We start from the raw sequence: 26,730 nt of genomic DNA, 5'->3' as shown, positions 1-26,730 counted from the left end.
ATGAAAAAAAATATATATATAAATATATATATATATATATATATATATATATATATATATATATATATATATATATATATATATATATATATATATATATATATATATATATATATATATATATATATATATATATTTTTTATTGTTCGGCTTATATCTCAATCTGATATATATATAAAAAAAAAAAAAAAGTAAAATAGACCAGTGCAAAAAGATAATAGGAAACGGATAAAACGGCTGCTGATCACTCCAGGCAAATTTACAAAAACATCCCAGGTAATAAATGTAAAAAATTTAGAAAATAAATAAATATATATATATATATATATATATATATATATATATATATATATATATATATATATATATATATATATATATATATATATATATATATATATATATATATATATAAATAATATATAAATAATAATAAAAAAAATATATAGTGCAGCACTAACGTTATTACTGCACTATGTTTTACCTGATCATTGGCCTGGTTATCACATGGCTTTATTTATTAAACAAAGTCACGTGTCGTTTTTTTTTTTTTTTTTTTTTTTCAAAGCAAATTTTACCAAAGCAGATCACATTTTGAGGAACTTTCAGCAAAGATGAAATGGTTAATTTTGTAGCCAAAAAGTTTTCTCTCCAGACACTTGCATGAATAAAGAGGAGTCTAGAAGAGGATAGAACATATCAGTACAGCTCTGTGTCTCCTGTATGGAACATATTAGTACAGCTCTGTGTCTCCTGTATAGAACATATCAGTACAGCTCTGTGTCTCCTGTATAGAACATATCAGTACAGCTCTGTGTCTCCTGTATAGAACATATCGGTACAGCTCTGTGTCTCCTGTATGGAACATATCAGTACAGCTCTGTGTCTCCTGTATAGATCATATTAGTACAGCTCTGTGTCTCCTGTATGGAACATATCAGTACAGCTCTGTGTCTCCTGTATGGAAACATATCAGTACAGCTCTGTGTCTCCTGTATAGATCATATTAGTACAGCTCTGTGTCTCCTGTATGGAACATATCAGTAAAGCTCTGTGTCTCCTGTATGGAAACATATCAGTACAGCTCTGTGTCTCCTGTATGGAACATATCAGTACAGCTCTGTGTCTCCTGTATAGAACATATCAGTAAAGCTCTGTGTCTCCTGTATAGAACATATTAGTACAGCTCTGTGTCTCCTGTATAGAACATATCAGTACAGCTCTGTGTCTCCTGTATGGAAACATATTAGTACAGCTCTGTGTCTCCTGTATAGAACATATCAGTACAGCTCTGTGTCTCCTGTATAGAACATATTAGTACAGCTCTGTGTCTCCTGTATAGAACATATCAGTACAGCTCTGTGTCTCCTGTATGGAACATATCAGTACAGCTCTGTGTCTCCTGTATGGAACATATCAGTACAGCTCTGTGTCTCCTGTATAGAACATATCAGTACAGCTCTGTGTCTCCTGTATAGAACATATTAGTACAGCTCTGTGTCTCCTGTATAGAACATATCAGTACAGCTCTGTGTCTCCTGTATGGAACATATTAGTACAGCTCTGTGTCTCCTGTATAGAACATATCAGTACAGCTCTGTGTCTCCTGTATGGAACATATCGGTACAGCTCTGTGTCTCCTGTATGGAACATATCAGTACAGCTCTGTGTCTCCTGTATGGAACATATCAGTACAGCTCTGTGTCTCCTGTAGTAATATGTTGCGTTTTCATTATTTCAGGCGATGCCGCCGATATGTCCGGTGAGTACAAATTTATAGTATTGGGAATTTTCTTTTAAATGCCTTTTAAATATCCAAATGAAAGTGATAGGCTCAATGTAAATGATGTCCTCATTGACTGTTGGTTACATAGTCGGTGAAGTTAAAAAAAAAAAAGTCCAAGTCCAACCTATAAAGGTGTCTGTTAATAAAATATTTGCACAAATAATCCCTGTAACTTGTCCAATATGTGTATTTTCTATGAGCGTGAGCTCCAACTAGTGTCCATAATGTGGTATTTTCCTAACTGGAATATTTCAGGAAAATACCACATTGTAGCCACTAGATGGAGCTGACAATCATAGGAAATTAACATATTACAGGGATTATTAGTTAAGTCTGTGTGAATGCCTGACACAGCTGTCCATAGATGGCTGTAAAAATGACAATGGTCCCAAAAATGAGTCAAAAGTGTCCGATGTGTCCGCCATAATGTCGCAGTCACGATAAAAATCGCTGATCGCCGCCATTACTAGAAAAAAAAAAGTATTAATAAAAATGCAATAAAACTATCCCCTATTTGGAAGACGCTTATTGCGATTTTTTTTTTTTTTTACCAAAAATTAAAGAGGACCTGTCACACTGATTCCTATTACAAGGGATGTTTACATTCCTTGTATTAGGAATAAAAGTGATCAAAATAAATAAATAAAAAAAAAAGTGTAAAAATAAAATTACATTTTTTTTTTTTCAAAATGCCCCTGTCCCCGTTATCTCGTGCGCAGAAGCGAACACGCATGCAAGTCCCGCCCACATATGTAAACGCCGTTCAAACCCCACATGTGAGGTATCGTATCGTGCGTTAGAGCGTGTGCAACAATTCTAGCACTAGATCTCCTCTGTAACTCGAAAATAGTAACCTGTAAAAAATGTTAAAGCGCCACCTATGGAGATTTTTAAGTACCGAAGTTTGGCGCCATTCCATGAGTGTGCGCAATTTTAAAGCGTGACATGTTAGGTATCTATTTACTCGGCGTAACTTCATCTTTCATATTATACAAAAAAATTGGACTAACTTTACTGTTTTGTTATTTTTTAATTCATGAAACCGTTTTCCCCCAAAAAAAGGCGTTTGAAAAATTATTGCGCAAATACCGTGCAAGGGGAAAAAAAGGTTGCAATGACCGCCATTTTATTCCCTAGGGTGTCTGCTAAAAAAAATATATAATGTTTGGGGTTTCTGATTAATTTTCTGGCAAAAAATTACATGAAGGAGAGAAGTGCCAAAATAGGCCCGGTGGACAAGTGGTTAAACCTTCATACGGACGTGGCCACAGGAATGCCTTCCTTCAAATTTTCATGTGCCAAGGTGGCAACACAGGGGCACAAGTGGGAGACGGGGGCAGAGGCGTTGTCGCCCTAGAACAGGAAGTGCCCAAACGAGGAACACCAGGGATTATGGAGATTTATAAAGATTGAAAAATGACTTGAAATAATACTCAAATGTTGGAGATTTTATGAGATTGAGTGAATGTGGATTACATCTGTTTTATTGTTACATTGTGGCAGTTGTGATTAATATTTTTATTTTAATTCTCACGCAGCATCAGCCCCCTCTATACACGTCTGGGACGCCATGAACAAGCAGACGCACTCGGTGCTGCGCTGTTACCATTCCAAGGGGGTGTGCTCGGTCAGTTTCAGCGCCACTGGGAAGTTGCTGCTCTCCGTTGGGCTGGATCCGGAACACACCATCACCATCTGGAAGTGGCAGGAAGGTAAGGGATCATCGATGAGGGGAGGCCGCATTTCTACACGTCGCCAACATTCAGGGCCCGTTTTAGGTTTAATCGCAAAAGGGGCAAGGTCCTTAACCTGCATATTGGTCCGGGTCTTAAAGGGGGAGTTCCAGCCTTTTTTAAAGTTTTTATTAAAAGTCAGCAGCTACAAAAAGTGTAGCTGCTGACTTTTAATAAACAGACACTTACCTGCTCCACGGCTCCAGCGACGCGCCGGCCGGGGGGCTCTGCTCCTTGCCCCCCCTCGCCGGCCGGCGTCTTCATTCCTAGTGTGGGCACCCGGCAGTGACAGCTTTCGGCTTCACGGTCGGGCACCCACTGCGCATGCACGAGCGGCGCGGCGCCGTCCGATTGGACAGGCGCTTGCCTACAGGGAGGGGCTGCAAGAAGGCGATTAAGCTAATCGCCTTTCCAGCCCCTCGGCGGAAGGAGGAAGTGGGACAGGAAGTCCCCTTCTCCTGAAGCCCCCACTCCCCCCCCCAAAAAAATGACATGCCAAATGTGGCATGTAAGGGGGCGAGGAGTGGGTTAAGCGGAAGTTCCATTTTTAGGTGGAACTCCGCTTTAAGTGGTTAATGGCAAACGGGTAAATCCGTCAACACTGCTCATGCGCGGGATAGAGCGGTGAATGCTGGGATATCGGCATTCACCGCTTCCCGGAAGTATTTGCTTGTGGGCTTCACAATGCCCACAAGCAAGATGGAACATTCCAGGAGGAATTTTTATAAAGTGTTATTTACGGCCGATTGACAGTGCGGGGTAATGGAAACATAAGACAAGTGAGTACAAGCTTGACAAAACTAAAACCCGTAGATGCACAGCAAAAAATAAATAAAATACGATGTGCCGCAGAAGCCCCGCTTTAACGAATACGAATTTATCCAAAGTTACGAATTATCCGAAATAACGAATGCCGTATCTAAACGAATGGAACGTAACATTTTAATAATAAAAAACAAAATTAATAATAATTATAAAAACTTTTTATTAGAATTATTATTTATACTTAATTCGTTTTAGTTCCATTTGTTTAATTAGTTTGGATAGTTCATAACTTCGGATAAATTCGTATTAAGTTGACCAACAACCAAATTTGAAAGGAAATTCCAATACCTATGGGCCAGATTCAGGTAGAATTACGTTACGCCGCGGCGCCGTAACGTATCCCATTTACATTACACCGCCGCAGGTTTACAGCGTAAGTGCCTGATTCACAAAGCTCTTACCTGTAAACTTGCGGCGGTGTAACGTAGATCCGCTCGGCGCAAGCCCGCCTAATTCAAATGGGGCGGGCACCATTTAAATTAGGTGCGTTCCCGCGCCGAACGTTCTGCGCATGCTCCGTGTTAAAATTTTCCGACGTGCTTTGCGCGAAATTACGGCGCCCCAACGTTTTTTTTGAACGGCGACGTGCGTTGCGTCGTTTCGTATTCCCGGACGTCTTACAAAAAAAAAAAAAAAATTGAAATTTGACGCGGGAACGACGGCCATACTTTAACATGGCTGTTCTAAAGATAAGCCATGATAAAGCAGGCCTAACTTTGCGACGGGAAAAACCGACTAGCGACGACGTACGAGATTGCGACGAACGCGCGTATCTTCGTGGATCGCCGTAACTAGTCATTTGCATATTCTACGCCGACCGCAATGGAATCGCCACCTAGCCGCCGGCCTGGAATTGCATCCTAAGATCCGACGGTGTAAGTCAATTGCACCTGTCGGATTTTAGGGCTATCTATGCGTAACTGATTCTATGAATCAGCCGCATAGTTAGGACGGGCGGATCACAGAGATACGACGGCGTATCAGGAGATACGCCGTCGTATCTCTTTTGTGAATCTGGACCTATGTTTTCATAGTTCGTTATTATTAGTTAGTTGTTATTTGGAATTTTTCGGATTGTTTCTTATTTTTGGATTTTCAAATTTATGAATTTTGATTATAACGAATGACCCGAAAAACGAAAAAACAAATAAAAAAATACAGTGGAACGTTGGATTGCGAGTAATGCGGTTAATGAGCGTTTCGCAATACGAGCGCTGTAATTAAAAAAATCCTGACTCGGTTTGCGAGTGTAGTCTCGCCAAAAAAACGAGCACGATTCAGGCCAAAGCGGTGTGCAGTATCGCGTTTGGGGGGGGGGCGCGCGCCCAAACACCCAACACCCAACACAAGCACATTCACTATTTAATTGTACTTAAAGAGGTTTCTGTGCCCACTCTGTTTCCTTGATCCTCGGCAGGTGCCAAAATTGCCAGCAAAGTTGGCCACAACCAGCGAATCTTTGTAGCGGAGTTCCGGCCAGACTCGGACACCCAGTTTGTGTCGGTGGGGATGAAGCACGTGCGGTTCTGGACGTTGGCGGGGAGAGCGCTGCTTAGTAAGAAGGGGATGATGAGTTCCATCGAGGACGCCCGCATGCAGACCATGTTGGCCGTGGCGTTTGGTGCGGTGAGTACCGGTCCCTGGACAAACACGCACCTAATCCAGGTTCTAGCTAAAAAGATACAAGTTACTGAAGAGAGACAACAGATTCAGCAAAGGTCGCTGTGAAAATCTTCTTTATGATCTCTCTGTAGATGAGTTTTCATACTTTGTTACATCTCAGTGCTGCTGATCTCCTACCACATTTTTGCAGCCACTTCCTGTCTACAGTGATTGCTGGATAGCACTTCTCAGGGTGGGTGACAATGATGGTGACAACAGTGGACCTCGTCTGTGTAATGCAGGGCTTGGCAAATTTACTTGGCATCTAGGAGCCAGCTAAAAAAGTTAGGAGCCAGTCTTTCGGCTGCATGCTCCCCTACCCCCCCCCCCCCCATGCTGCTCTGGTCCCCGTGCTCCTCTATCCCCCCCCCCATGCTGCTCTGGTCCCCGTGCTCCCCTATTCCCCCCCCCCATTCTGCTCTGGTCCCCGTGCTCCTCTACCCCCCCCCCCCATGCTGCTCTGATCCCCGTGCTCCCCTATTCCCCCCCCCTCATTCTGCTCTGGTCCCCGTGCTCCTCTATCCCCCCCCATGCTGCTCTGGTCCCCGTGCACCTCTATTCCCCCCCCCCCCTATGCTGCTCTGGTCCCCGTGCACCTCTATCCCCCTCCCCATGCTGCTCTGGTCCCCGTGCTCCCTTATCCCCCCCCATGCCGCTCTGGTCCCCGTGCGCCTCAATCCCCCCCATGCCGCTCTGGTCCCCGTGCGCCTCAATCCCCCCCATGCTGCTCTGGTCCTCGTGCTCCCCTATTCCCCCCCCATGCTGCTCTGGTCCCTGTGCTCCTCTATTCCCCCCCCATGCTGCTCTGGTCCCCGTGCGCCTCTATTCCCCCCCCATGCTGCTCTGCTCCCCGTGCTCCTCTACCCCCCCATGCTGTTTTGGTCCCCGCGCTCCTCTACCCCCCCCCCCCATGCTGCTCTGGTCCCCGTGCTCCTCTGTTCACCCCCCCCCCCAATGCTAGTCTGGTCCCCATGCTCCTCTATTCCCCCCATGCTGCTCTGGTCCCCGTGCTCTCCTCTATTCCCCCCCCATGCTGCTCTGGTCCCCGTGCTCTCCTCTATTCCCCCCCCATGCTGCTCTGGTCCCTGTGCTCCTATATTCCCCCCCCCATGCTGCTCTGAAAAAATATAAGTGTGCCAACATCCTAACTATGTTGCAAAATGTATTGAAGAGAAGAAGACATGGACTTTACAGGCAAACCAGTAACATTGAGATACAAAAATGATTACGGGTGTGCCATGTCTTCTTCTCTTGAATACATTTTGCAACAGTTAGGACGTTGGCACACTTATATTTTTTCTGTATCCACAACGCCATCTTGTGGTGATGCATTTAAATTTTAATTTGTGTAATGAAATGGCCACTTCCATTGGAAGCCCATGTGACAAGGTGACAACAAAAGGCGCACCCATTTGGAAACTGGGACTGCGTTGTCACCCTAATCAGGGTTCTCCAGGGATTATATTAATGAAAGCTACAGATTATAAAGCATAGACAATGACTTTTGAAATTGAATGTTAAAGCGGAACTTCAGTCATTTTTTTTTTCATCTTTCCATCTATAAAATTTTCTGCCCTTGTTGTTTTACATTTGGATAGTAATAAGTAATGTTTCCATCGTGAAATGACCCCCCTGTGTGCCCTCAGCAGCTGCCAGAAGAGGAAGGGAACACGGGGGGCCCGGAAAGCAGGTGAAAGGGGGGGCACACAGGGGAACCTGAACAGCAAGGGGAGGGCGGTGATCAGAGTGGTGAAAGGGGTGGGGGGCGCAGATACTTGAACCAATCCACCCTGTTGTGCAGCTTGTAAAGCAAGAGGAGGAGAAGCCAGAATCATTGCAAGGGGAGCCACAAGAGGTGCCAGCAGTATAGCCGGCCCCCGCTTTTGAACTAATGGGGCCTGGGCCCAGTACAGGAGGGCTGACTGTACTGCCTTATCAGCAACCCTGAATATTCTATTTGGCAAGATCCAGGTTTACAATGACACAGCGAGGTTCCCATTGGGTGATGGGCACTGAGGGCTCTATTGGGGTGGCACCGTCTTGATTCTCTTCCTTTTTTATTACAGGGGAATTTGACGTTTACAGGAACGATTAGCGGGGACGTCTGTGTTTGGAAGGATCACATACTGTCCCGAATTGTGGCCAAAGCTCATAACGGTCCCGTGTTCACCATGTATACCACGCTGAGGGACGGCCTCATCGTCACTGGTGGGAAGGAGAGACCGTAAGTTCCTCTGCCTAAATCACCAGAGATTATAGGAAGATGCACTTATTAGGTCCTTTATTGGGTTCACCTACCTAGGAGCCAATTTGATCTTCTTTTGCATTCATAATAAGCTGAATTCTTACCCTATGGATTCATCAAGGTGTGGGAAATGTTCTTTCTAAAGTAGACTTGATGGCCAAAACCAATTCCTGTTGGCCACACATTGACAGGCCACCCCATCCCATGCGTGGTACACTAGACATGTGCACCGCCGAAAATTTTTAGTTTCCTTCGGGGTTTTTTTTTTTCGTTATGATTGCAATTCGTAAATTCGAAAATAAGAAAGAAAATCCCAAAATTCGGAAGAATAACTAACTACCGTATATACTTGAGTATAAGCCGACCTGAGTAGTAAAAAAAATATATATTAATAAAAATGCAATAAATGAAAGTATCCCCTATTTTGTAAACACTATGGGCCATATTCTTGTACATCTAAGGCGGCGGAACGTATGTACTTTACGTTACGCCGCCGCAAGTTTAAGTGGCAAGTGCCGGATTCCCAAACCACTTACCTGTAAACTTGCGGCGGCATCGCGTAAAGTCCACCCGCGTAAGCCATCCTAATTCAAATGATCCTGGCAGGGGGCGTGGATCATTTAAATTAGGCGCGCTCCCGCGCCGATCGTAATGCGCATGCTCCGTCGGGTAAATTACCCGACTTGCCTTGCGCTAAATGACGTCTCACGGACGTCATTTGTTTTGACTGTAACGTAAATGGCGTCCAGCGCCATTCACGGACGACTTACGTAAACGACGTTAAATTTTGAAATTTCGACACGGGATCGACGGCCATACTTAACATTGAGTACGCCACCTAGGGGGCATCTTTATCTTTACGCCGCGTATCGCTTACGGAAACGACGTTAAAACACTACGGCGGGCAAGCGTACGTTAGAGAATCGGCGTGACTAGTCATTTGCATATTCTACGCTGACCGCCACCTAGCGGTCAGCGTAAATATTGCAGCCTAAGATACAACGGCGCAAGCTGTCGTATCTTAGGCATGTTTAAGTGTATCTCAGTTTGAGAATACACTTAAACATAGGAAACGGACTTACGTAGGCGTATCTGTTGATACGCCTACGTAACTTGTTTAAGAATATGGCCCTATAAATTTTGCGCAAACCAATCGATTATTGCGATTTTTTTACCAAAAATATGTAGAAGAATACGTATCGGCCTAAACTGAGGAAAGAAAACGCTTTTTTTTTATATTTTTTGGGGGGATATTTATTATAGCGAAAAGTAAAAAATATTCATTTTTTTTTTTATATTGTCGCTCTATTTTTGTTTATAGAGCAAAAACTAAAAAAACGCAGAGGTGATCAAATACCACCAAAAGAAAGCTCTATTTATGGGGGGAAAAGGACGCCAATTTTGTTTGGGAGCCACGTCGCACGACCGCGCAATTGTCAGTTAAAGCGACGCAGTGCCGAATCGCAAAAAGTGGCCCGGTCGTTGACCAGCAAAATGGTCTGGGGGTGAAGTGGTTAAGTTGCAGCAACACGGTTAGGCGTATCTAATAAAGTGACCACCGAAGTCTATTCAGGTGGAGACACAAGTAGGTTTATCTGAAAGCTGGATTCTGAGTAAAGTTCCCCTTCAACAACCAATAAATTGTTTGGGCCATATTCTGAGTATAGTTACTCCATCGTATCTCTCTTTTTTGGGCCGCGTATCTATGCGAGTGATTCTTAGAATCATTTTCGCATAGATACGCTTAAGATCCGACATGTGTAAGTCACTTACACTGTCGGATCTTAAGTGTAATTACCCAGCCGGCCGCTAGGTGGCGTTTACATTCAGGTCTCATTTGTTTATGCAAATGAGCCTGATACACCGATTCCCGAACGAATTCGCGTTGCGTAACCGTCGCTAACGTCGTTTGCGTAAGGTTACCCCTGCTATATGAGGGGTAACCTTACGCCAGTCCCACGTACGCCATTTTAAGTATGGCGTCGGGTCCGCGTCGTCTTTTCCCGTCGGGTACGTCGTTTCCCTAAGTTGTTCTTGAATACGACTTTACGTCAATGACGCACACGTCTGCGTCATTGTCGTTTTACGCCGAGAACTGGAGCATGCGCACTGGGCTATTTTAAGCCCGGCGCATGCGCAGTTCGTTTGAATCGGGGGCGCGCTTAATTTAAATACAAGCCGCCCCCTTGGATTTACGCGGGGATACGCCGGGCCAATTACACTACGCCGCCCCAAACTACGGAGCAAGTGTTTGGGGAATACAGCACTTGCTCCTGTAGGTTGGGGCGGCGGAGTGTAAATGGCTTACGCGACGCCCGCCCGAAATCTACGGGAATATGGCCCTTTGTTCTTTCCAGTCTAGAGCAGTAAGTGTACTGATGCTAATGGGTGGTGGGTGGTTGCTATGGGATGCTACACATTACCATTTCCAAGTCTGACATCATTTTCCAAGGTCCAAGGAAGGTGGGGCAGTGAAGCTGTGGGATCAGGAGCTGAAGAGGTGTCGTGCTTTCAGGCTGGAGACTGGCCAGACCACCGATTGTGTCAGATCAGTATGCAGGGGCAAGGTAAGAGCTTGGTAAAATGTAAAACATAAAAAGGAAAAAACCAAAAGGTTGGCGCTGCGCTAAAAAATTAATGATAAAAAAGTGATGAGTGATGTTATGAACAAACAAAAGAAAGATATGTAGCAGCTAGCACTAAAATGTGTACAACAAATTAAGAAGCATAAATATAAAAGGCAGTGCAGCGCTATTAATAGTGATAGAATACTTAAATACAATTAAGTAAAAAACAGTGTAAACAAAAATAAAGTGTAAACAAAAATAACTCTTTGATAAGAGAAGGAATCCAAATAAATGAATTAAATTAATAAGTGATAGAAAAAACAGCAAAGTCCATTTAAAAACCCAGAAATTAAAAAGTGTCTCAATCTGGTGTGAAAACAATTCCTTAATTAGCAAGATGTGATGATATCTTGATTGCTGTGAGAAGGTGTTCACCCATGCAATTCGTGAAGTAAGGATTAACCGCTTACCAGAGGTAAAGACTGTTTTCCACCAGTCTTATAGAGCCTATGGGAAGTCTGGTCTCCCAATACCCTTTCAGCAATATTAAACCTCAGCAATCGATCCGGGTATCATAAATTGGAACAAAAGAAACTTTTCATAGTGCATACCGTTTAAACCAAGGTAGGATTTAATAAAAGTAATGCACTTACAGTTATGTTGCCAAAAAACCGCATATAAGTGGACAAAGAAAAGAGAGCGCTTCAGCTGTAGTGTTCCGATGCTCCTCGCTACTCAGTCTGCAACCACGGCCAGCGTTCAGAACGGAACGCGATGACGTCACGGCACCGTTCCGTTCTGAACGCTGGCCGTGGTTGCAGACTGAGTAGCGAGGAGCATCGGAACACTACAGCTGAAGCGCTCTCTTTTCTTTGTCCACTTATATGCGGTTTTTTGGCAACATAACTGTAAGTGCATTACTTTTATTAAATCCTACCTTGGTTTAAACGGTATGCACTATGAAAAGTTTCTTTTGTTCCAATTTATGATACCCGGATCGATTGCTGAGGTTTAATATTGCTGAAAGGGTATTGGGAGACCAGACTTCCCATAGGCTCTATAAGACTGGTGGAAAACAGTCTTTACCTCTGGTAAGCGGTTAATCCTTACTTCACGAATTGCATGGGTGAACACCTTCTCACAGCAATCAAGATATCATCACATCTTGCTAATTAAGGAATTGTTTTCACACCAGATTGAGACACTTTTTAATTTCTGGGTTTTTAAATGGACTTTTCTGTTTTTTCTATCACTTATTAATTTAATTCATTTATTTGGATTCCTTCTCTTATCAAAGAGTTATTTTTGTTTACACTTTATTTTTGTTTACACTGTTTTTTACTTAATTGTATTTAAGTATTCTATCACTATTAATAGCGCTGCACTGCCTTTTATATTTTTATTTTTATTTTTATAAAAATGTAAAACATACCTATGTATGTCAAATATTACACCAATTTGACACAGAGAGACTTTAAATATGATGTCTAAGCCAATGGTTCCCAACTATCGAGCCCTGGCCCACTTCTGGGCTGCGGTTTTCCTTCACCTAGGCCAGGGATATGCAATTAGTGGACCTCCAGCTGTTGCAAAACTACAAGTCCCATCATGCCTCTGCCTCTTGGTGTCATGCTTTTAGCTGTCAGAGTCTTGCTATGCCTCATGGGACTTGTAGTTTTGCAACAGCTGGAGGTCCGCTAATTGCATATCCCTGTCCTAGGCCTTTAGCCAGCTGCAGGTCCCTTTTAACCTCCCTATACTGGCCCATGGTACTCCCAGGTCCCCTGAGGGCCTACAGCCTTCACATTGACCTCCAACCTCCCACAGCGTTGCCCAGCCTCCCACAATGCCCTCAAACCAGCTTCACATTCTTCTCACCCCCCCCCCCCCCTTTCATAATGAGACCCTGTCCCATCCAGAGCCTTCCAACATTTTAATACATGCTTTTGCATTTACCATGTGTGAGTATAAACTTTACTTTTTACCATTGGGGCATGGATTGTTTTGGTAGAATTTACCGGGCCCTGGTCTCAAAAAAAGGTTGAGAAGCCGCTGCCCTGAAGCTCTGTTTGTACAGATGATAGTACCCACAGTCCTATCTGGAATTGATGAAGCATTAATTAAATAGTTCTACCCAACTGCAGATTATTTTGTCATTTCATCTTGGTGATATGAGATCTCTAAGATGTAAGATCCAGGGGCGGACTGACCATTCGGGCACTGCCCGAGGGCCCCATGCCACTAGGGGGCCCAATCAGGGTTGCCAGCCTCAGTAAAACCAGGGACTGTGTTTGTATGTGTAGTCTGTGTGTATGTGTATACTGTGTGTCTGTGCGTGTATACTGTGCGTGTATACTGTGTGGGTATACTGTGTGTGTATATTGTGTCTCTGTGCGTGTATACTGTGTGGGTATACTGTGTGTATACTGTGTGTGTATATTGTGTGTCTGTGTGGGTATACTGTGTGTGTATATTGTGTGTCTGTGTGTGTATACTGTGTGTCTGTGCGTGTATACTGTGTGTCTGTGCGTGTATACTGTGTGTCTGTGCGTGTATACTGTGTGTCTGTGCGTGTATACTGTGTGTCTGTGTATACTAAGTGTGTCTGTGTGTGTGTATACTGTGTGTGTGGGTATACTGTATGTGTGTGTATGTGTATGTGTATGTGTGTATATATATATATATATATATATATATATATATATATATATACTGTATGTGTGTTTATACTCTGTGGCCCCATAATTTATTGCCCAGGTGCCCCATAATCTTCTATTGCCCAGAGGCGGCTCTAGGCTTTGTGAGGCCCTAGGCAAAACTTGACATGGAGCCCCACTCACTCCCATGATGGGAAAAATAATTCAAGGACAAGGGCCTCTTCCCCACAACCCTTACCAGTGGTTGTCGGGGTCTGTGGGCAGGGGGGCTTATCAGAATCTGGAAGCCCCCTTTAACAAGGCGGCCCCCAGATCCTGCTTTTTAATAACTAAGGGGTGGGGGCCACCCGGTGATGCCACCGGGTGAACCCGCCCCTTGTGACGACATTGACTGAGGGCATGCTGGGTCATTGACGTCACAAGGGGTGGTGTCGCCGATATTCACTGGTTTTTAGGGGGCTCTGGAGGCCCCGTTCCTGAGTCAGGGCTCTTAATGCTGCCTGAGCATAGCAGCGTTAAGGTCCTCTGTCCCTCAAAACTGGGGTAATGCATTGTGCAAGTTAGGTGCGAGGCCTTAGGCGACTGCCTCATTAAAGAGCTGCCTCTGCCCAGTAGCCCCATGAGTTGTCAGTCCGCCCCTGGTAAGATCTTACTGGTGACGTATCCTGGTGACCCCATTTCCAGGTTTGGCTGAGGCTGGGCCTTATAGAGTTATTCCATCACTGATTTATTTGCTATATATTGTACATCTATAATCGGGTTTTCCTATGGCATTTATAAGTCTGCCTCTTTGCTCCTTGTCCACAGGGGAAGATCCTGGTCGGCACACGCAATGCCGAAATTATCGAGGTGGGGGAGAAGAACGCAGCTTGTAATATTCTCATCAATGGTCACATGGACGGGCCCCTCTGGGGACTGGCCACCCACCCGACCCGGGACTTTTTCCTGTCCGCTGCGGAAGATGGCACTGTACGGCTGTGGGACATTGTGGATAAGGTAGACATGACACCACTTTCATGAGCTGGTCTGTGTTGGTGTTCAGCTAAAACGTCAAATGTTGTATATGAGAGCCCATGAAGAGTGTCGGGGACTCCATGCACCCAGTACGGGTCTTTTTCTATTTCTCATGCTAGCTGTACTGTCAGTGCTCTCCTAAGTGTGACTTCCATTGGGATGGAGCAAGTGATGAAGCATCAAAGCTTACAGAGAGGGTTCCTTTGAGGTTGTTAAACCTTTGTGTGTTTTGAGCCATTTCTGTTTTTCAGTCTTGAAGGTGGTAGAAAGGTGTGGCCCCCCCGACTCATACTTACAAATACCAAGCCCAACAGAATCGTACGTACACTGTATGGCCAGAATGTATGTGGGCCCCCTCCAAATGTGTTTCCAGTACAGCAGGGGGTGTCAAACTCAATTTCATCGGGGGCCGCATCAGCATTATGATAGCCCTCAAATCTGTATCTGTAAGATTAGATGTCCAGCGCACCCCCTCCCCTTACATTAGATGTGAAGAGCCACCCCACCATCAACAATGGCCATTTTATTCTTTAGGGTCTCTGCTAAAATATATAATGTTTGGGGGTTCCAAGTAATTTTCCAGCAAAAAATACAGATTTGTACTGTTTTGTAAACAAAAAGTGCCAGAAAAAACCTGGTCACATGGTTTGACCAGTTTGGTGTGGAGGACGTCAAGTGGCCTGCAGAGAGCCCTGACCTTAAGAAGGAAAGGTGGAGGCTGTTACAGCTTCAAGGGAAGGCCAACTCCATATAGTGACCATTGCATCCCCTAATGTTCCCATCTCCATATAGGGCCTGGTCACATGGTTTGACCAGTTTGGTGTGGAGGACGTCTAGTGGCCTGCAGAGAGCCCTGACCTTAAGAAGGAAAGCTGAAGGCTGTTACAGCTTCAAAGGGAGGCCAATTCTAGATGGTGGACATTGCGATCCCTGATGTTCCCAACTCCATAAAGGGCCTGGTCACATGGTTTGACCAGTTTGGTGTGGAGGACGTCTAGTGGCCTGCAGAGAGCCCTGACTTTAAGAAGATAAGGTGGAGGCTGTTACAGCTTCAAAGGGAGGCCAACTCCAGATAGTGTACATTGCGTCCCCTGATGTTCCTAACTCCATAAAGGGCCTGGTCACATGGTTTGACCAGTTTGGTGTGGAGGACATCAAGTGGCCTGCAGAGAGCCCTGACCTTAAGAAGGAAAGGTGGAGGCTGTTACAGCTTCAAAGGGAGGCCAACTCCATAGCTATGGTTTTAGAGCCGGCAATATGTGAAGGAAAGGAGTGTGTTTTGGTTAGGTCTAGGATAGGTGCACGTGCCAGACACGCACAACGCTATACATGTGGCCTTCTTGTTTTGGGGTTGGTAAAGATTTGGTAATTTGATTTGTGTTTCGTGTTCCCCACAGAAGATGTTAAACAAAGTGAACCTGGGTCACTCTGCGCGTTCCGTCTGCTACAGCCCCGAGGGTGACATGGTGGCCATCGGTATGAAGAACGGAGAGTTTATAATCTTAGTTGTGGCCTCCCTAAAGATTTGGGGCAAGAAGAGAGATCGGAGATCTGCCATTCAGGACATCCGGTGAGGAACACGACTGCCAAGGGCTGACATGAGGGGTCTGTACAGGCCAAAAATAAAAGTCCCTAGGTGTACAGAACCAAACTGACCCAATGGAGACTGCTAGCCATCAGCAACACAACAGCCTAGACAACACAACAGCCTAGACAACACAACAGCCTAGACAACACAACAGCCTAGACAACACAACAGCCTAGACAACACAACAGCCTAGACAGAAAAATGAAATTGGAACGGTTTATTTTATCATGAATTTGGTAAAAAAAAAAGAAAGAATGGGACTTTTAAGGTGCCAGAAACGATAAATACAACATAAATTTAAAAAAATATCAAAATGTCTTAAACATAAATAAAATCATCACAATCTCATCCTACAATATTCATGTTTATAAAAGGACAAAAGTAATTCCTTGCTCTACATGTTTCGCCACATAGTGGCTTCTTCAGGAAACCATTGAAAAGGCATGTTTAATCACTACAAATGAAAAAAAAAAAATTTTTTATGTTGTTTTCAGTTTTGTAGTGATTAAATATGCAGTCCTCTTCAATGGTATCCTGAAGAAGCCACTATATGGCGAAACATGTAGAGCAAGGAGTTACTGCTGTCTTTTTTATCACTTGGATATTGTATGATGAGATTGTGATGATTTTAAAGGGGTTGTAAAGGTCCAATTTTTTCCTAAATATCTTCCTTTACCTTAGTGCCGTCCTCCTTCACTTACCTCATCCTTCCATTTTGCTTTTAAATGTTCTTCTTTCATCTGAGAAATCCTCACTTCCTGTTCTTCTGTCTGTAACTCCACACAGTAATGCGAGGCTTTCTCCCTGGTGTGGAGTGTCGTGCTCGCCCCCTCCCTTGGACTACGGGAGAGTCAGGACGCCCACTAACACACAGCTCCTTTCTCTATCTGCAACGTAGAGAGCGTCCTGACTCTCCTGTAGAGGCCCCATAATAAAATAAAAGATTATATTTGTGATTTGGATTGTTATGATGATCTCAAGTGCTGACCATTGCTTGTGATCTGTACAGATTTAGCCCGGATTCCCACTACTTGGCGGTGGGTTCCGGCGAGAACGCCGTCGATTTCTACGACCTCACCATCGGACCCTCGCTGAACCGTATCAGCTACTGCAAAGACATTCCCAGCTTCGTAATGCAGATCGATTTCTCCGCAGACAGCCGCTATGTGCAGGTACGAGCGACGTCATCAGCGGGCCCCTCCCATGTGACGCGCCGCTTTCTTACCATTGTTAGATCATGTGACCAGTTTCATAAACATGGCCAAAAAAATTGCTTTCTACCGAGGTCTGATTATTGGACTTTACCTCTTGCCACCCGCCTACAGTATATTTACATGTACATCATCCAGCCTTAGGGGCCAGCCTGCTAATCCGCGCTGTCATTGGCTACGGATGGATTTGTTCAGCAGATCCCCACCAGTGATTTACAGTGGGGATCTAAAGTTTGGGCACCCCAGGTAAAAATTTGCATTAAAGCCAAGGAAAGATGGAAAAATCTCCAAAAGGCATCAAATTACAGATTAGATATTCTTATAATATGTCAAAAAAAGTTAGGGCCAGATCCACAGTGAGAGTACGCCGGCGTATCTACTGATACGCCGGCGTACTTTCAAATTACCCGCGTCGTATCTTTGGTTTGAATCCTCAAACCAAGATACGACGACATCTGGGTTAGATCCGACAGGTATACGTACTCGTACGCCTTTCGGATCTAAGATGCAATACTTTGGCGTCCGCTGGCTGGCGTTCACGTCGTTTTCCGCGTCGGGTATGCAAATGAGCTATTTCCGACGATCCACGAACATACGCGCGGCCGTCGCATTCTCTTACGTCGTCTCTAGTCGCCTTTTTCCGGCGTATAGTATAGTTAAAGCTGCTATTTTGCAGCGTATAGTTAGATTTGCCATGTTAAGTATGGCCGTCGTGGCCTCATTCCCGCGTCAAAATTTTTATTTTTTATTTTTTTTCCGTGAATCGGAATGTACGTAAGTCCCGTCTAAGTTAAAAAAATGTACGCCGGGAAATTTTGGGACGGCGCATGCGCAGTTAATTCGGCGCGGGGACGCTCTTCATTTAAATGAATCACGCCCCTAATCGCCGATTTGAATTCTGCCGCCAGAGATAGACTACGCCGCCGTAACTTACGGCGTGAATTCGTTGTGGATTTGAAACAGCCAAAAGTAAGTTACAGCGGCATACGCTGCGCCGATCCAATTCTATGTGGATCTGGCCCTTAGATTTTATTTCCATCATTTACTCTTTCAAAATTACAGAAAACAAAAAAATGGCGTCTGCAAAAGTTTGGGCACCCTGCAGAATTTCTAGCATACACTGTCCCCTTTGCAAAGCTGAGACCTGCCAGTGTCATGGATTGTTCTCAATCATCGTCTGGGAAGACCAGGTGATGTCAATCTCAAAAGGTTATAAATGCCCAGACTCATCTGACCCTCCCCCAACAATCAGCACCATGGGTTCTTCTAAGCAGTTGTCTAGAAAACTGAATGTGAAAATAGTTGTCGCTCACAAAGCTGGAGAAGGCTATAAGAAGATAGCAAAGCGTTTTCAGATGTCAATATCCTCTGTTCGGAATGTAATTAAGAAATGGCAGCCATCAGGAACAGTGGAAGTTAAAGCAAGATCTGGAAGACCAAGAAAAATATCAGACAGAACAGCTCGCAGGATTGTGAGAAAAGCAATTCAAAACCCACGTTTGACTGCACGATCCCTCCAGAAAGATCTGGCAGACACTGGAGTTGTGGTACACTATTCCACTATAAAGAGATACTTGTACAAATATGGTCTTCATGGAAGAGTGATCAGAAGAAAACCTCTTCTACGTCCTCACCACAAAGATCAGCGTTTGAACTTTGCAAATGAACATATAGACAAGCCTGATGCATTTTGGAAACAAGTTCTGTGGACCGATGAGGTTAAAATAGAACTTGTTGGTCGGAATGAGCAAAGGTACGTTTGGAGAAGAAAGGGCACAGAATTTAATGAAAAGAACCTCTGTCCAACTGTGAAGCATGGGGGTGGATCAATCATGCTTTGGGGTTGTATTGCAGCCAGTGGCACAGGGAACATTTCACGAGTAGAAGGAAAAATTGATTCAATAAAATTTCAGCAAATTTTGGATGGTAACTTGATGTCATCTGTGAAAAAGCTGAAGTTAAAGAGAGGATGGCTTCTACAAATGGATAATGATCCTAAACACACCTCAAAATCCACAGGGGATTACATCAAGAGGCGTAACCTGAAGGTTTTGCCATGGCCTTCACAATCTCCTGACCTCAACATAATTGAAAATCTATGGATAGACCTTAGAAGAGCAGTGCGTGAAAGACATCCCAGAAATCTCAAAGAACTGGAAGACTTGTGTAAGGAAGAATGGGCAAAGATCCCTCAAACAAGAATTGAAAGATTCTTGGCTGGCTACAAAAAGCGTTTACAAGCCGTGATACTTGCCAAAGGGGGTAGTACAAGATATTAACTCTGCAGGGTGCCCAAACTTTTGCAGACGCCATTTTTTTGTTTTCTGTAATTTTGAAAGTGTAAATAATGGAAATAAAATCGAACTTTTTTTTGACATATTATAAGAATGTCTAATCTGTAATTTGATGCCTTTTGGAGATTTTTCCATCTTTCCTTGGCTTCGTTATGCACATTAATACAAATTTTTTACCTGGGGTGCCCAAACTTTTGATTCCCACTGTACGGCCTAGAGCAGGGGTAGGCAAAACTTGGCCCTCCAGCTGTGGTGAAACTACAAATCCCATCATGCCTCTGATTGTCGGGGTCTTGCAATGTCTCATGAAACTTGTAGTTTTAAAACAGCTGGAGAGTCGAAGTTGCCTCCCCCTGGAATAGACCTACTGATCAGTTGTAGCCAATCTCGGCTCCGAATCCTGCGTTTAAAAACACACAGGGCTCTGTACGCAGGTAAACGATCTGGCTGTTTCTTCTCCCTGCAAAACAGGGAGAAAAAAAAAACAGCCTGATCTGTAAGTAAACACAGCAAATATTACAGTTGTTAGGCACTAGACATGTGCAATTCGTTTAGTATTAAATTAGTTTAACGAATTTCTAAAAAATTAGTTCGTTCGGAAATATCAATTTTTACGAATTTTCGAAAATCCAAAAATAAGAATAAAACCGAAAATTCAAAAGAAATAAAATCTGAAAATAAGAGCAAAAATCAGAAAATTCAAAAGAACGAAAAACGGAAACATATTAGGGTAGATTCAGGAAGCTTTTACGGCGGCGTATCTCCAGATACGCCGCCGTAATTTAAAATCTGCGCCGGCGTATCGTTACGCCGATTCTCAAAGGCAGATACGCTTAAAAAATAGGCTTCCTCCGCCGACGTATAATTGTGTGCAATATTACGCTGGCCGCTAGGGGCGCTTCCGTTGTTTTCGGCGTAGAATATGCAAATTACCTAGATACGCCGATTCACAAACGTACGTACGCCCGGCGCAATTTATTTACGTAGTTTACGTTAGGCTTGTTCGGCGTAAGGTTGCTCCTGCTATTAGGTGGCGCAGCCAATGTTAAGTATGGACGTCGTTCCCGCTTCGAAATTTGAATTTCTTACGTCGTTTGCGTAAGTCGTTCGCGATTATGGCTGGATGTAATTTACGTTCACGTCGAAACCAATACGTCGTTGCGGCGTACTCAGGAGCAATGCACACTGGGATATGTACACGGACGGCGCATGCGCCCTTCGTACAAAACGTCAATCACGTCAGGTCATCATCGATTTACATAAAACACGCCCCCCTTCCACATTTGAATTCCGCGCACTTACGCCGGCCCCATTTAAGCTACGCCGCCGCAACTTACGGAGCAAGTGCTTTGTGAATACAGCACTTGCTCCTGTAAGTTGCGGCGGCGTAGCGTAAATACGATACGCTGCACTGCCGTAAGCTAAAGCGCAGCTACCTGAATCCACCCCATTGGTTTCAAATTCGTTTTTCAATGAATTTAGACAAATTTTTTCATTCGGAAATATTAGAATTTTAGAATTTTCAAATTTTTATGAACGTTCGGAAATTCTAAATTCCCGAAATTCGGAAATCCAACGCCGTTTTATGCACGAGTCACTGTGGGAGCTGATGCGTGTGGCTGGCGGCCCGCGATGTCCGCCGGCCACCCGCAATCGCTCCTCGGAAAGGCAGAACAGGGGTCTGCCCGTGTAAACAAAGCGGATCCCCGTTCTATCGGGAGTACAGTGTGATTGTCTGTTCCTAGTGATCAGGAACAACGATCTCTCTCTACTCCAAGTCTGTCTCACCCCCCCCCTCACAGTTAAAAACGTCTCCCTAGGGAACATTTAACCCCTTGATCGCCCCCTAGTGTTAACCCCTTCCCTGTGAGTGACATTTACACAGTAATCGGTGGCTATTTTTAGCTCTGATCGCTGTATAAATGTCACTGGTCCCAAAAAAAAAAGTGTCATAAATGTCCGATCTGTCCGCCGCAATCCCACTAAAAATCACTGATCGCCACCATTACTAGTAAATAAAATAATAAAAATGCTAGAAATCTTTTCCCTATTTTGTAGATGCTATAACTTTTGCAAATAGAAGATAAATGTACTCAAGCGCTAGTATGATGGATAAATACACGAATAAAGCTGCAACCATTCAAAATAATGTTCTGACACAATACAAAAGCAGTGTTAAAAAAGCAATAGCGCGCTAAACTCAACCTCCTAATCTAGCTCAGTGGTATTAACCTCTTGGCGCCCGCGCTATAGACAAAAGATGTGTACAGCGCGGCGCCTTCCTGACGGGTGGATGTCCATAGACGTCGTCCTGTTTACTTCCGCGATGTGCGCCGCCGCGCATCGGGGGAAAAGCTGTGCCCGCCGTGCCGATGCGTGTGCCTGGTGGCCGCAATGTCCGCCAGGTACCTGCGATCGGCAGTCACAGAGCCTGGAATGTGGATCTCTGTGTGTAAACACAGAGCTCCACGTCCTGCCAGGAAGAGGAGACCGATGCTGTGTCCCTTGCACATAGGGACACAGATCGGTCACCTCCCCCAGTCAGTCCCCCTCCCCCCCACAGTAAGAATCACTCCCAGGGAACACATTTAACCCCTTCCTCGCCCCCTAGTGTTAACCACCTTCCCTGACAGTCACATTTATACAGTAAACAGTGCATATTTATAGCACTGTCCGCTATATAAATGTGAATGGTCCCAAAATAGTGTCAAAAGTGTCCGCAATGTCTTAATTCTATCCCCTATATTGTAGGCGCTATAACTTTGGCGCAAACCAATCACTATACGTTTATATGTAGCCTATAATGTATCAGCCTAAATTGAGGAAAAAAAAAATTGGGATATTTATTATAGCAAAAAGTAAAAAATATTGTGTGTTTTTTTTTTTTTTTTCAAAATTGTCTTTTTTTGTTTATAGCGCAAAAAATAAAAACTGCAGAGGTGATCAAATACCACCAAAAGAAAGCTCTATTTGTGGGGAAAAAAGGACGTCAATTTTGTTTGGGTACAACGTCGCAAAAAATGGCCCAGTCATTAAGGGGGTAAATCCTTCCGGTCCTTAAGTATGTACACTATATGGCAGTGAAGGCAAACCTTGGCACCCCAGATGTTTTGGAACTACATTTCCCATGATGCCCAACTCAACTCAAGCAGAATGCATGAGTATCATGGGAAATGTAGTTCCAAAACATCTGGGGGTGCCAAGGTTCTCCATCACTGCTATATGGCCTAAGGTTAGTGCACCCCCTGACCGTCGCACCTTTATGAGCCTGTAGGACAGGGGGGTCTCAGACTGGTGGCCCTTCAGTTGCAAAACGACCAAAAAAGTCCCATGAGGCATTGCAAGGCTGACTGTTAAAAAGCATGACTCCGACTGGAATTATGGGAATTGTAGTTTGGCAAAACATCTGGAGGGCCGCCAGTTTAAGACCCCTGCTGTAGGACATCCCATTCCAAAACAATGGCCATGAATATGGCGTTGACCCATTTGTGGGCTATAAGAGCCTCCACTCTTCTGGGAAGGAAGATTTTGTAGGGTGTGGAACTTGTGTAATGTTGCCTCCTGTGCAGGTCTCCACCGGGTGTTACAAGAGGCTGGTCTATGAAGTGCCTTCAGGAAAACTCCTCTCGGAACAAGCTGTGATTGACCGCATCACCTGGGCTAGCTGGACCAGGTAAGTAATTAAGAGAGTGGATGTGTTCTATTACAGTCGGTGTAAACCCCTCCTGGGTGATATTTAGTTGGCTCTGTATCGTAAACAATCGGAATTTTTTTTTTACAAAGATCCTTTGCTGTATCTCAGCTCTGCTGATCTTCTGTAGCCACCTCCTGTCTACATGTTTCCCAGCAATGGCTGCATGGAATTTCTCAGAACGGGTTTCCTGATGGTGTTAACTGTGTAATGTGCGATCAAACGGACAAACTTAAAGGAGTTGTAAAGAAAAAAAAAAAATTTCACCTTAACCACTTAAGGACCGCCTCCTGCACATATACGTCGGCAGAATGGCACGGCTGGGCACAAGCACGTACCTGTACATCCTCTTTAAGTGCCCGTGACCCGGTCCGAAGCTGCGGGACCCGCGGACCTGATTGCCGCTGGAGTCCCGCGATCGGTACCCGGAGCTGAAGAATGGGGAGAGCTGTGTGTAAACACAGCTTCCCCGTTCTTCACTGTGGCGCCGTCATCGATCGTGTGTTCCCTAATATAGAGAAACGCAATCAATGATGTCACACCTACAGCCACACCCCCCTACAGTTAGAAACACAAATGAGGTCACACTTAACCCCTTCAGCGCCCCCTTGTGGTTAACTCCCAAACTGCAATTGTAATTTTCACAGTAATCAGTGCATTTTTAATGCATTTTTTGCTGTGAAAATGACAAAGGTCCCAAAAATGTGTCAAAATTGTCCGAAGTATCCGCCATAATGTCGCAGTCACGAAAAAAAACGCTGATCGCCTCCATTAGTAGTAAAAAAAATTTTTTATAAAAAATGCAATAAAACTATCCCCTATTTTGTAAACGCTATAAATTTTGCGCAAACCAATCGATAAACGCTTTTTTGCGATTTTTTTTTTTTTAATCTTTTACCAAAAATAGGTAGAAGAATACATATCGGCCTAAACTGAGGAAAAACATTTTATATATGTTTTTGGGGATATTTATTATAGCAAAAAGTAAAAAATATTGCATTTTTTTCAAAATTGTCGCTCTATTTTTGTTTATAGCGCAAAAAAATAAAAACCGCAGAGGTGATCAAATACCACCAAAAGAAAGCTCTATTTGTGGGAAAAAAAGGACGCCAATTTTGTTTGGGAGCCACGTCGCACGACCACGCAATTGTCAGTTAAAGCGATGCCGTTGTCACTACTCCTGTCGGCTTTATAAAAGAAGGAAAGCACTCCCATCCGAAGGAGGCAAGGGAGCGAGAACACAGCCCACACCACGTTCCAGCTCTCTCCTCGTTGCTCCCAGTGCTGGGCTGACAGGAGTAGTGATGCCGTTGTCACTACTACTGTCAGCCTTGTAAAAGATGGAACGCGCACCCATTCCTACAGTAAACCATTGTGCCCAGGGTAGCTGACCCTCCCACCCAACCCTTGTCCCTGTAGGGAGCAACAGTGACAGAGTACCTACAAGATAAGCCAGAAGCTCATCAACATTCATTGTATTATGGCAGAAACAATTTTCTGGGTTATTTATCTATTGGAATACTCTGCCATTTTTTTTTTTAAGGACCAAAGTTTCTTCCCAATTATTTCACTATCCTGATACTGGAGGCACAGTTTGCATAGTGGATGCTTCAGGATTCTCTTTACCATAAAACCTTGAGCTTAGTGAGGAGCACAGAAATTCAGATACAGTCTGGGGTGAGATATCCAGATGGTCAATATAGACCAAAAAGACCCATCAGTCTCTTATGATGAATGGGGTTGGCCTTTTACCCCTGCCCTGGAGGAAATCCACTAGAAGATTTGTCCCATCATGGTCTCTGCATGTTCTCTATCCCCCAGCAGGAGGGGGTATCCTGCAGCAGATTCCAAGTGTGTACAGTCTGCTAACAAACCACAGCAGCAATGAGCCTACCAGCCATGGGCGTCCGCTCCATAGGGCAAGGGAGGGTGCTTGCCCCCCCCCCCCCCTAGAAATCAGTGCCATGATCCTCGGTGAAAAAAACAGCGGGCAGGAAGCAAGGTGGCGGCACGGCGAATCCAATTAGAGCCGCTTTCTCTCTCTTCTAGCTCCAGCTGACAGAGAGGGGGTTGTTATTTCCTTGGGGGGGGGGCTCCATTTTTTATGATATTGTTATTCAAAGTTACTAGTTGCTTGATAGTTGCATCAGGTTTCTCAAACCTTTGCATGCCTGCGCTTTATGTGATAATGACTAAGCCCCTCTATGACATTGTCAAAAAGGGATCGAGCATGGATGACCTTAAAATGATGCCCCCCCCCTGAAAAAAGTTCAGCGGATGCCCATGCTACCAGCAATGGTTTCTTCCAGATAGGGGGGGACAACACAATTACAGTACAGTTCAATACAGTTGGGACAGGAGGGCCCGGCTCGTAGAGCTTACATTCTAAAGGGACGGGGTGGTGGTACGAAAGGCAAATAGCTGCAGAGAATGATTTGAGGGGGGGGGGGGTTCTGGTGGTGGTGGTGGTGGTTCTGGGACAGTTGTTAGGTGGGTGTGGGATAGGCTTCCCTGAATAAAAAGGAGTTTTCAGGGATCTCCTAAAGGTGGACACGGTAGGGGCTGATCAGACATATTGGGGCAGGGAGTTCCAAAGGATAGGAGAAGCTCTGGAGAAGTATCATGCATTGTCTCTAAAGCCAGCCATAGACAGTTCAAAATTTGGCCGGTTTAGCTGTGACTGGCCAAATTGTGTTTCGGCTATGGGCTGGCTGAAGTCAATCCATCGATCATCCGGCCAGTCTGTTTTTTTTTGTCCGATCACTGTACTTTGTCAATGGGGAAGGCTCCCCACCTGCAGAATACAATAGCGCTGCATGAGGGATTCTACCATTAACACGGACTGTGTGGGGAATCGAGGAATATATGGCCTGCCTACGGAAGACTGTTGAGTGGAGAGTAGCACTCTCAGCTAAGGAACCAGGCCACCACTTGTCTTGTCCCAAACCTTTCCAAGAAGGTCTTCCACCACTTGGGTGATGTCCAATGGAGTCTAGGTCACAGAGGAGTCCCCTGAGGTATGGGGACACCCCCTGCAAGTAGAACACCCCCTGGAGATGGGGGGGGGGGGGAGACAGCACCCTCATTCACCCTAAGAGTTTGATGGGTTGCACTAGGGACCTCTTCGTCCATAGAGACCGCCTGGATGTCTTACCCCCCTTTTCTAAATTCCTGTTTCTCTCAATAGACTAGCAATTGTTCAGTAGGCCTGCTTTGTATAAAATGTTTTCATCACTAGGAAGAACTATCCGTATCTTGCAGCGTCCTGGGTGATGAAGTTCTAGGAATCTGGTCCAGACACAACGATAAGTCGGACGTGACGTGCGCATGCGTGTCTCACTCAGGGATCAGCCTGGTTACGGGCGACGACTTTGGAATGGTCAAGTTATTTGACTTCCCCTGTCCAGAAAAGTTTGTAAGTATGGCTTTTGTGGTTGACATGCTTTGGTGGGGGGCT

General features: G+C 44.6%; 1 protein-coding gene across 6 annotated transcripts in view; it reads left to right on the top strand.

Moving 5' to 3' along the window:
- The window catches only part of EML5 (EMAP like 5), a 183,841-nt gene that overhangs the window by 153,308 nt on the left and 3,803 nt on the right, over positions 1 to 26,730 (top strand). For 3 of the 6 annotated variants that reach the window (XM_040333173.1, XM_040333172.1, XM_040333170.1), the window contains 10 exons: positions 1,742 to 1,762; positions 3,325 to 3,498; positions 5,762 to 5,970; positions 8,073 to 8,230; positions 10,704 to 10,818; positions 14,283 to 14,471; positions 15,887 to 16,059; positions 17,087 to 17,249; positions 23,152 to 23,255; positions 26,535 to 26,688. In XM_040333173.1, coding sequence (XP_040189107.1) covers positions 1,742 to 1,762; positions 3,325 to 3,498; positions 5,762 to 5,970; positions 8,073 to 8,230; positions 10,704 to 10,818; positions 14,283 to 14,471; positions 15,887 to 16,059; positions 17,087 to 17,249; positions 23,152 to 23,255; positions 26,535 to 26,688 — 1,460 coding nt within the window. Of the gene's footprint in view, positions 1 to 1,741; positions 1,763 to 3,324; positions 3,499 to 5,761; positions 5,971 to 8,072; positions 8,231 to 10,703; positions 10,819 to 14,282; positions 14,472 to 15,886; positions 16,060 to 17,086; positions 17,250 to 23,151; positions 23,256 to 26,511; positions 26,689 to 26,730 lie in introns of those variants that run through there. The other 3 variants (XM_040333171.1, XM_040333174.1, XM_040333176.1) reach the window with 3 other exon arrangements.

This window comes from Rana temporaria, chromosome 13 (assembly GCF_905171775.1).
Source record: "Rana temporaria chromosome 13, aRanTem1.1, whole genome shotgun sequence".
In the NCBI taxonomy this organism is placed as follows: Eukaryota; Metazoa; Chordata; class Amphibia; order Anura; family Ranidae; genus Rana; species Rana temporaria.
This window is presented reverse-complemented; position numbering and strand designations above follow the sequence as displayed.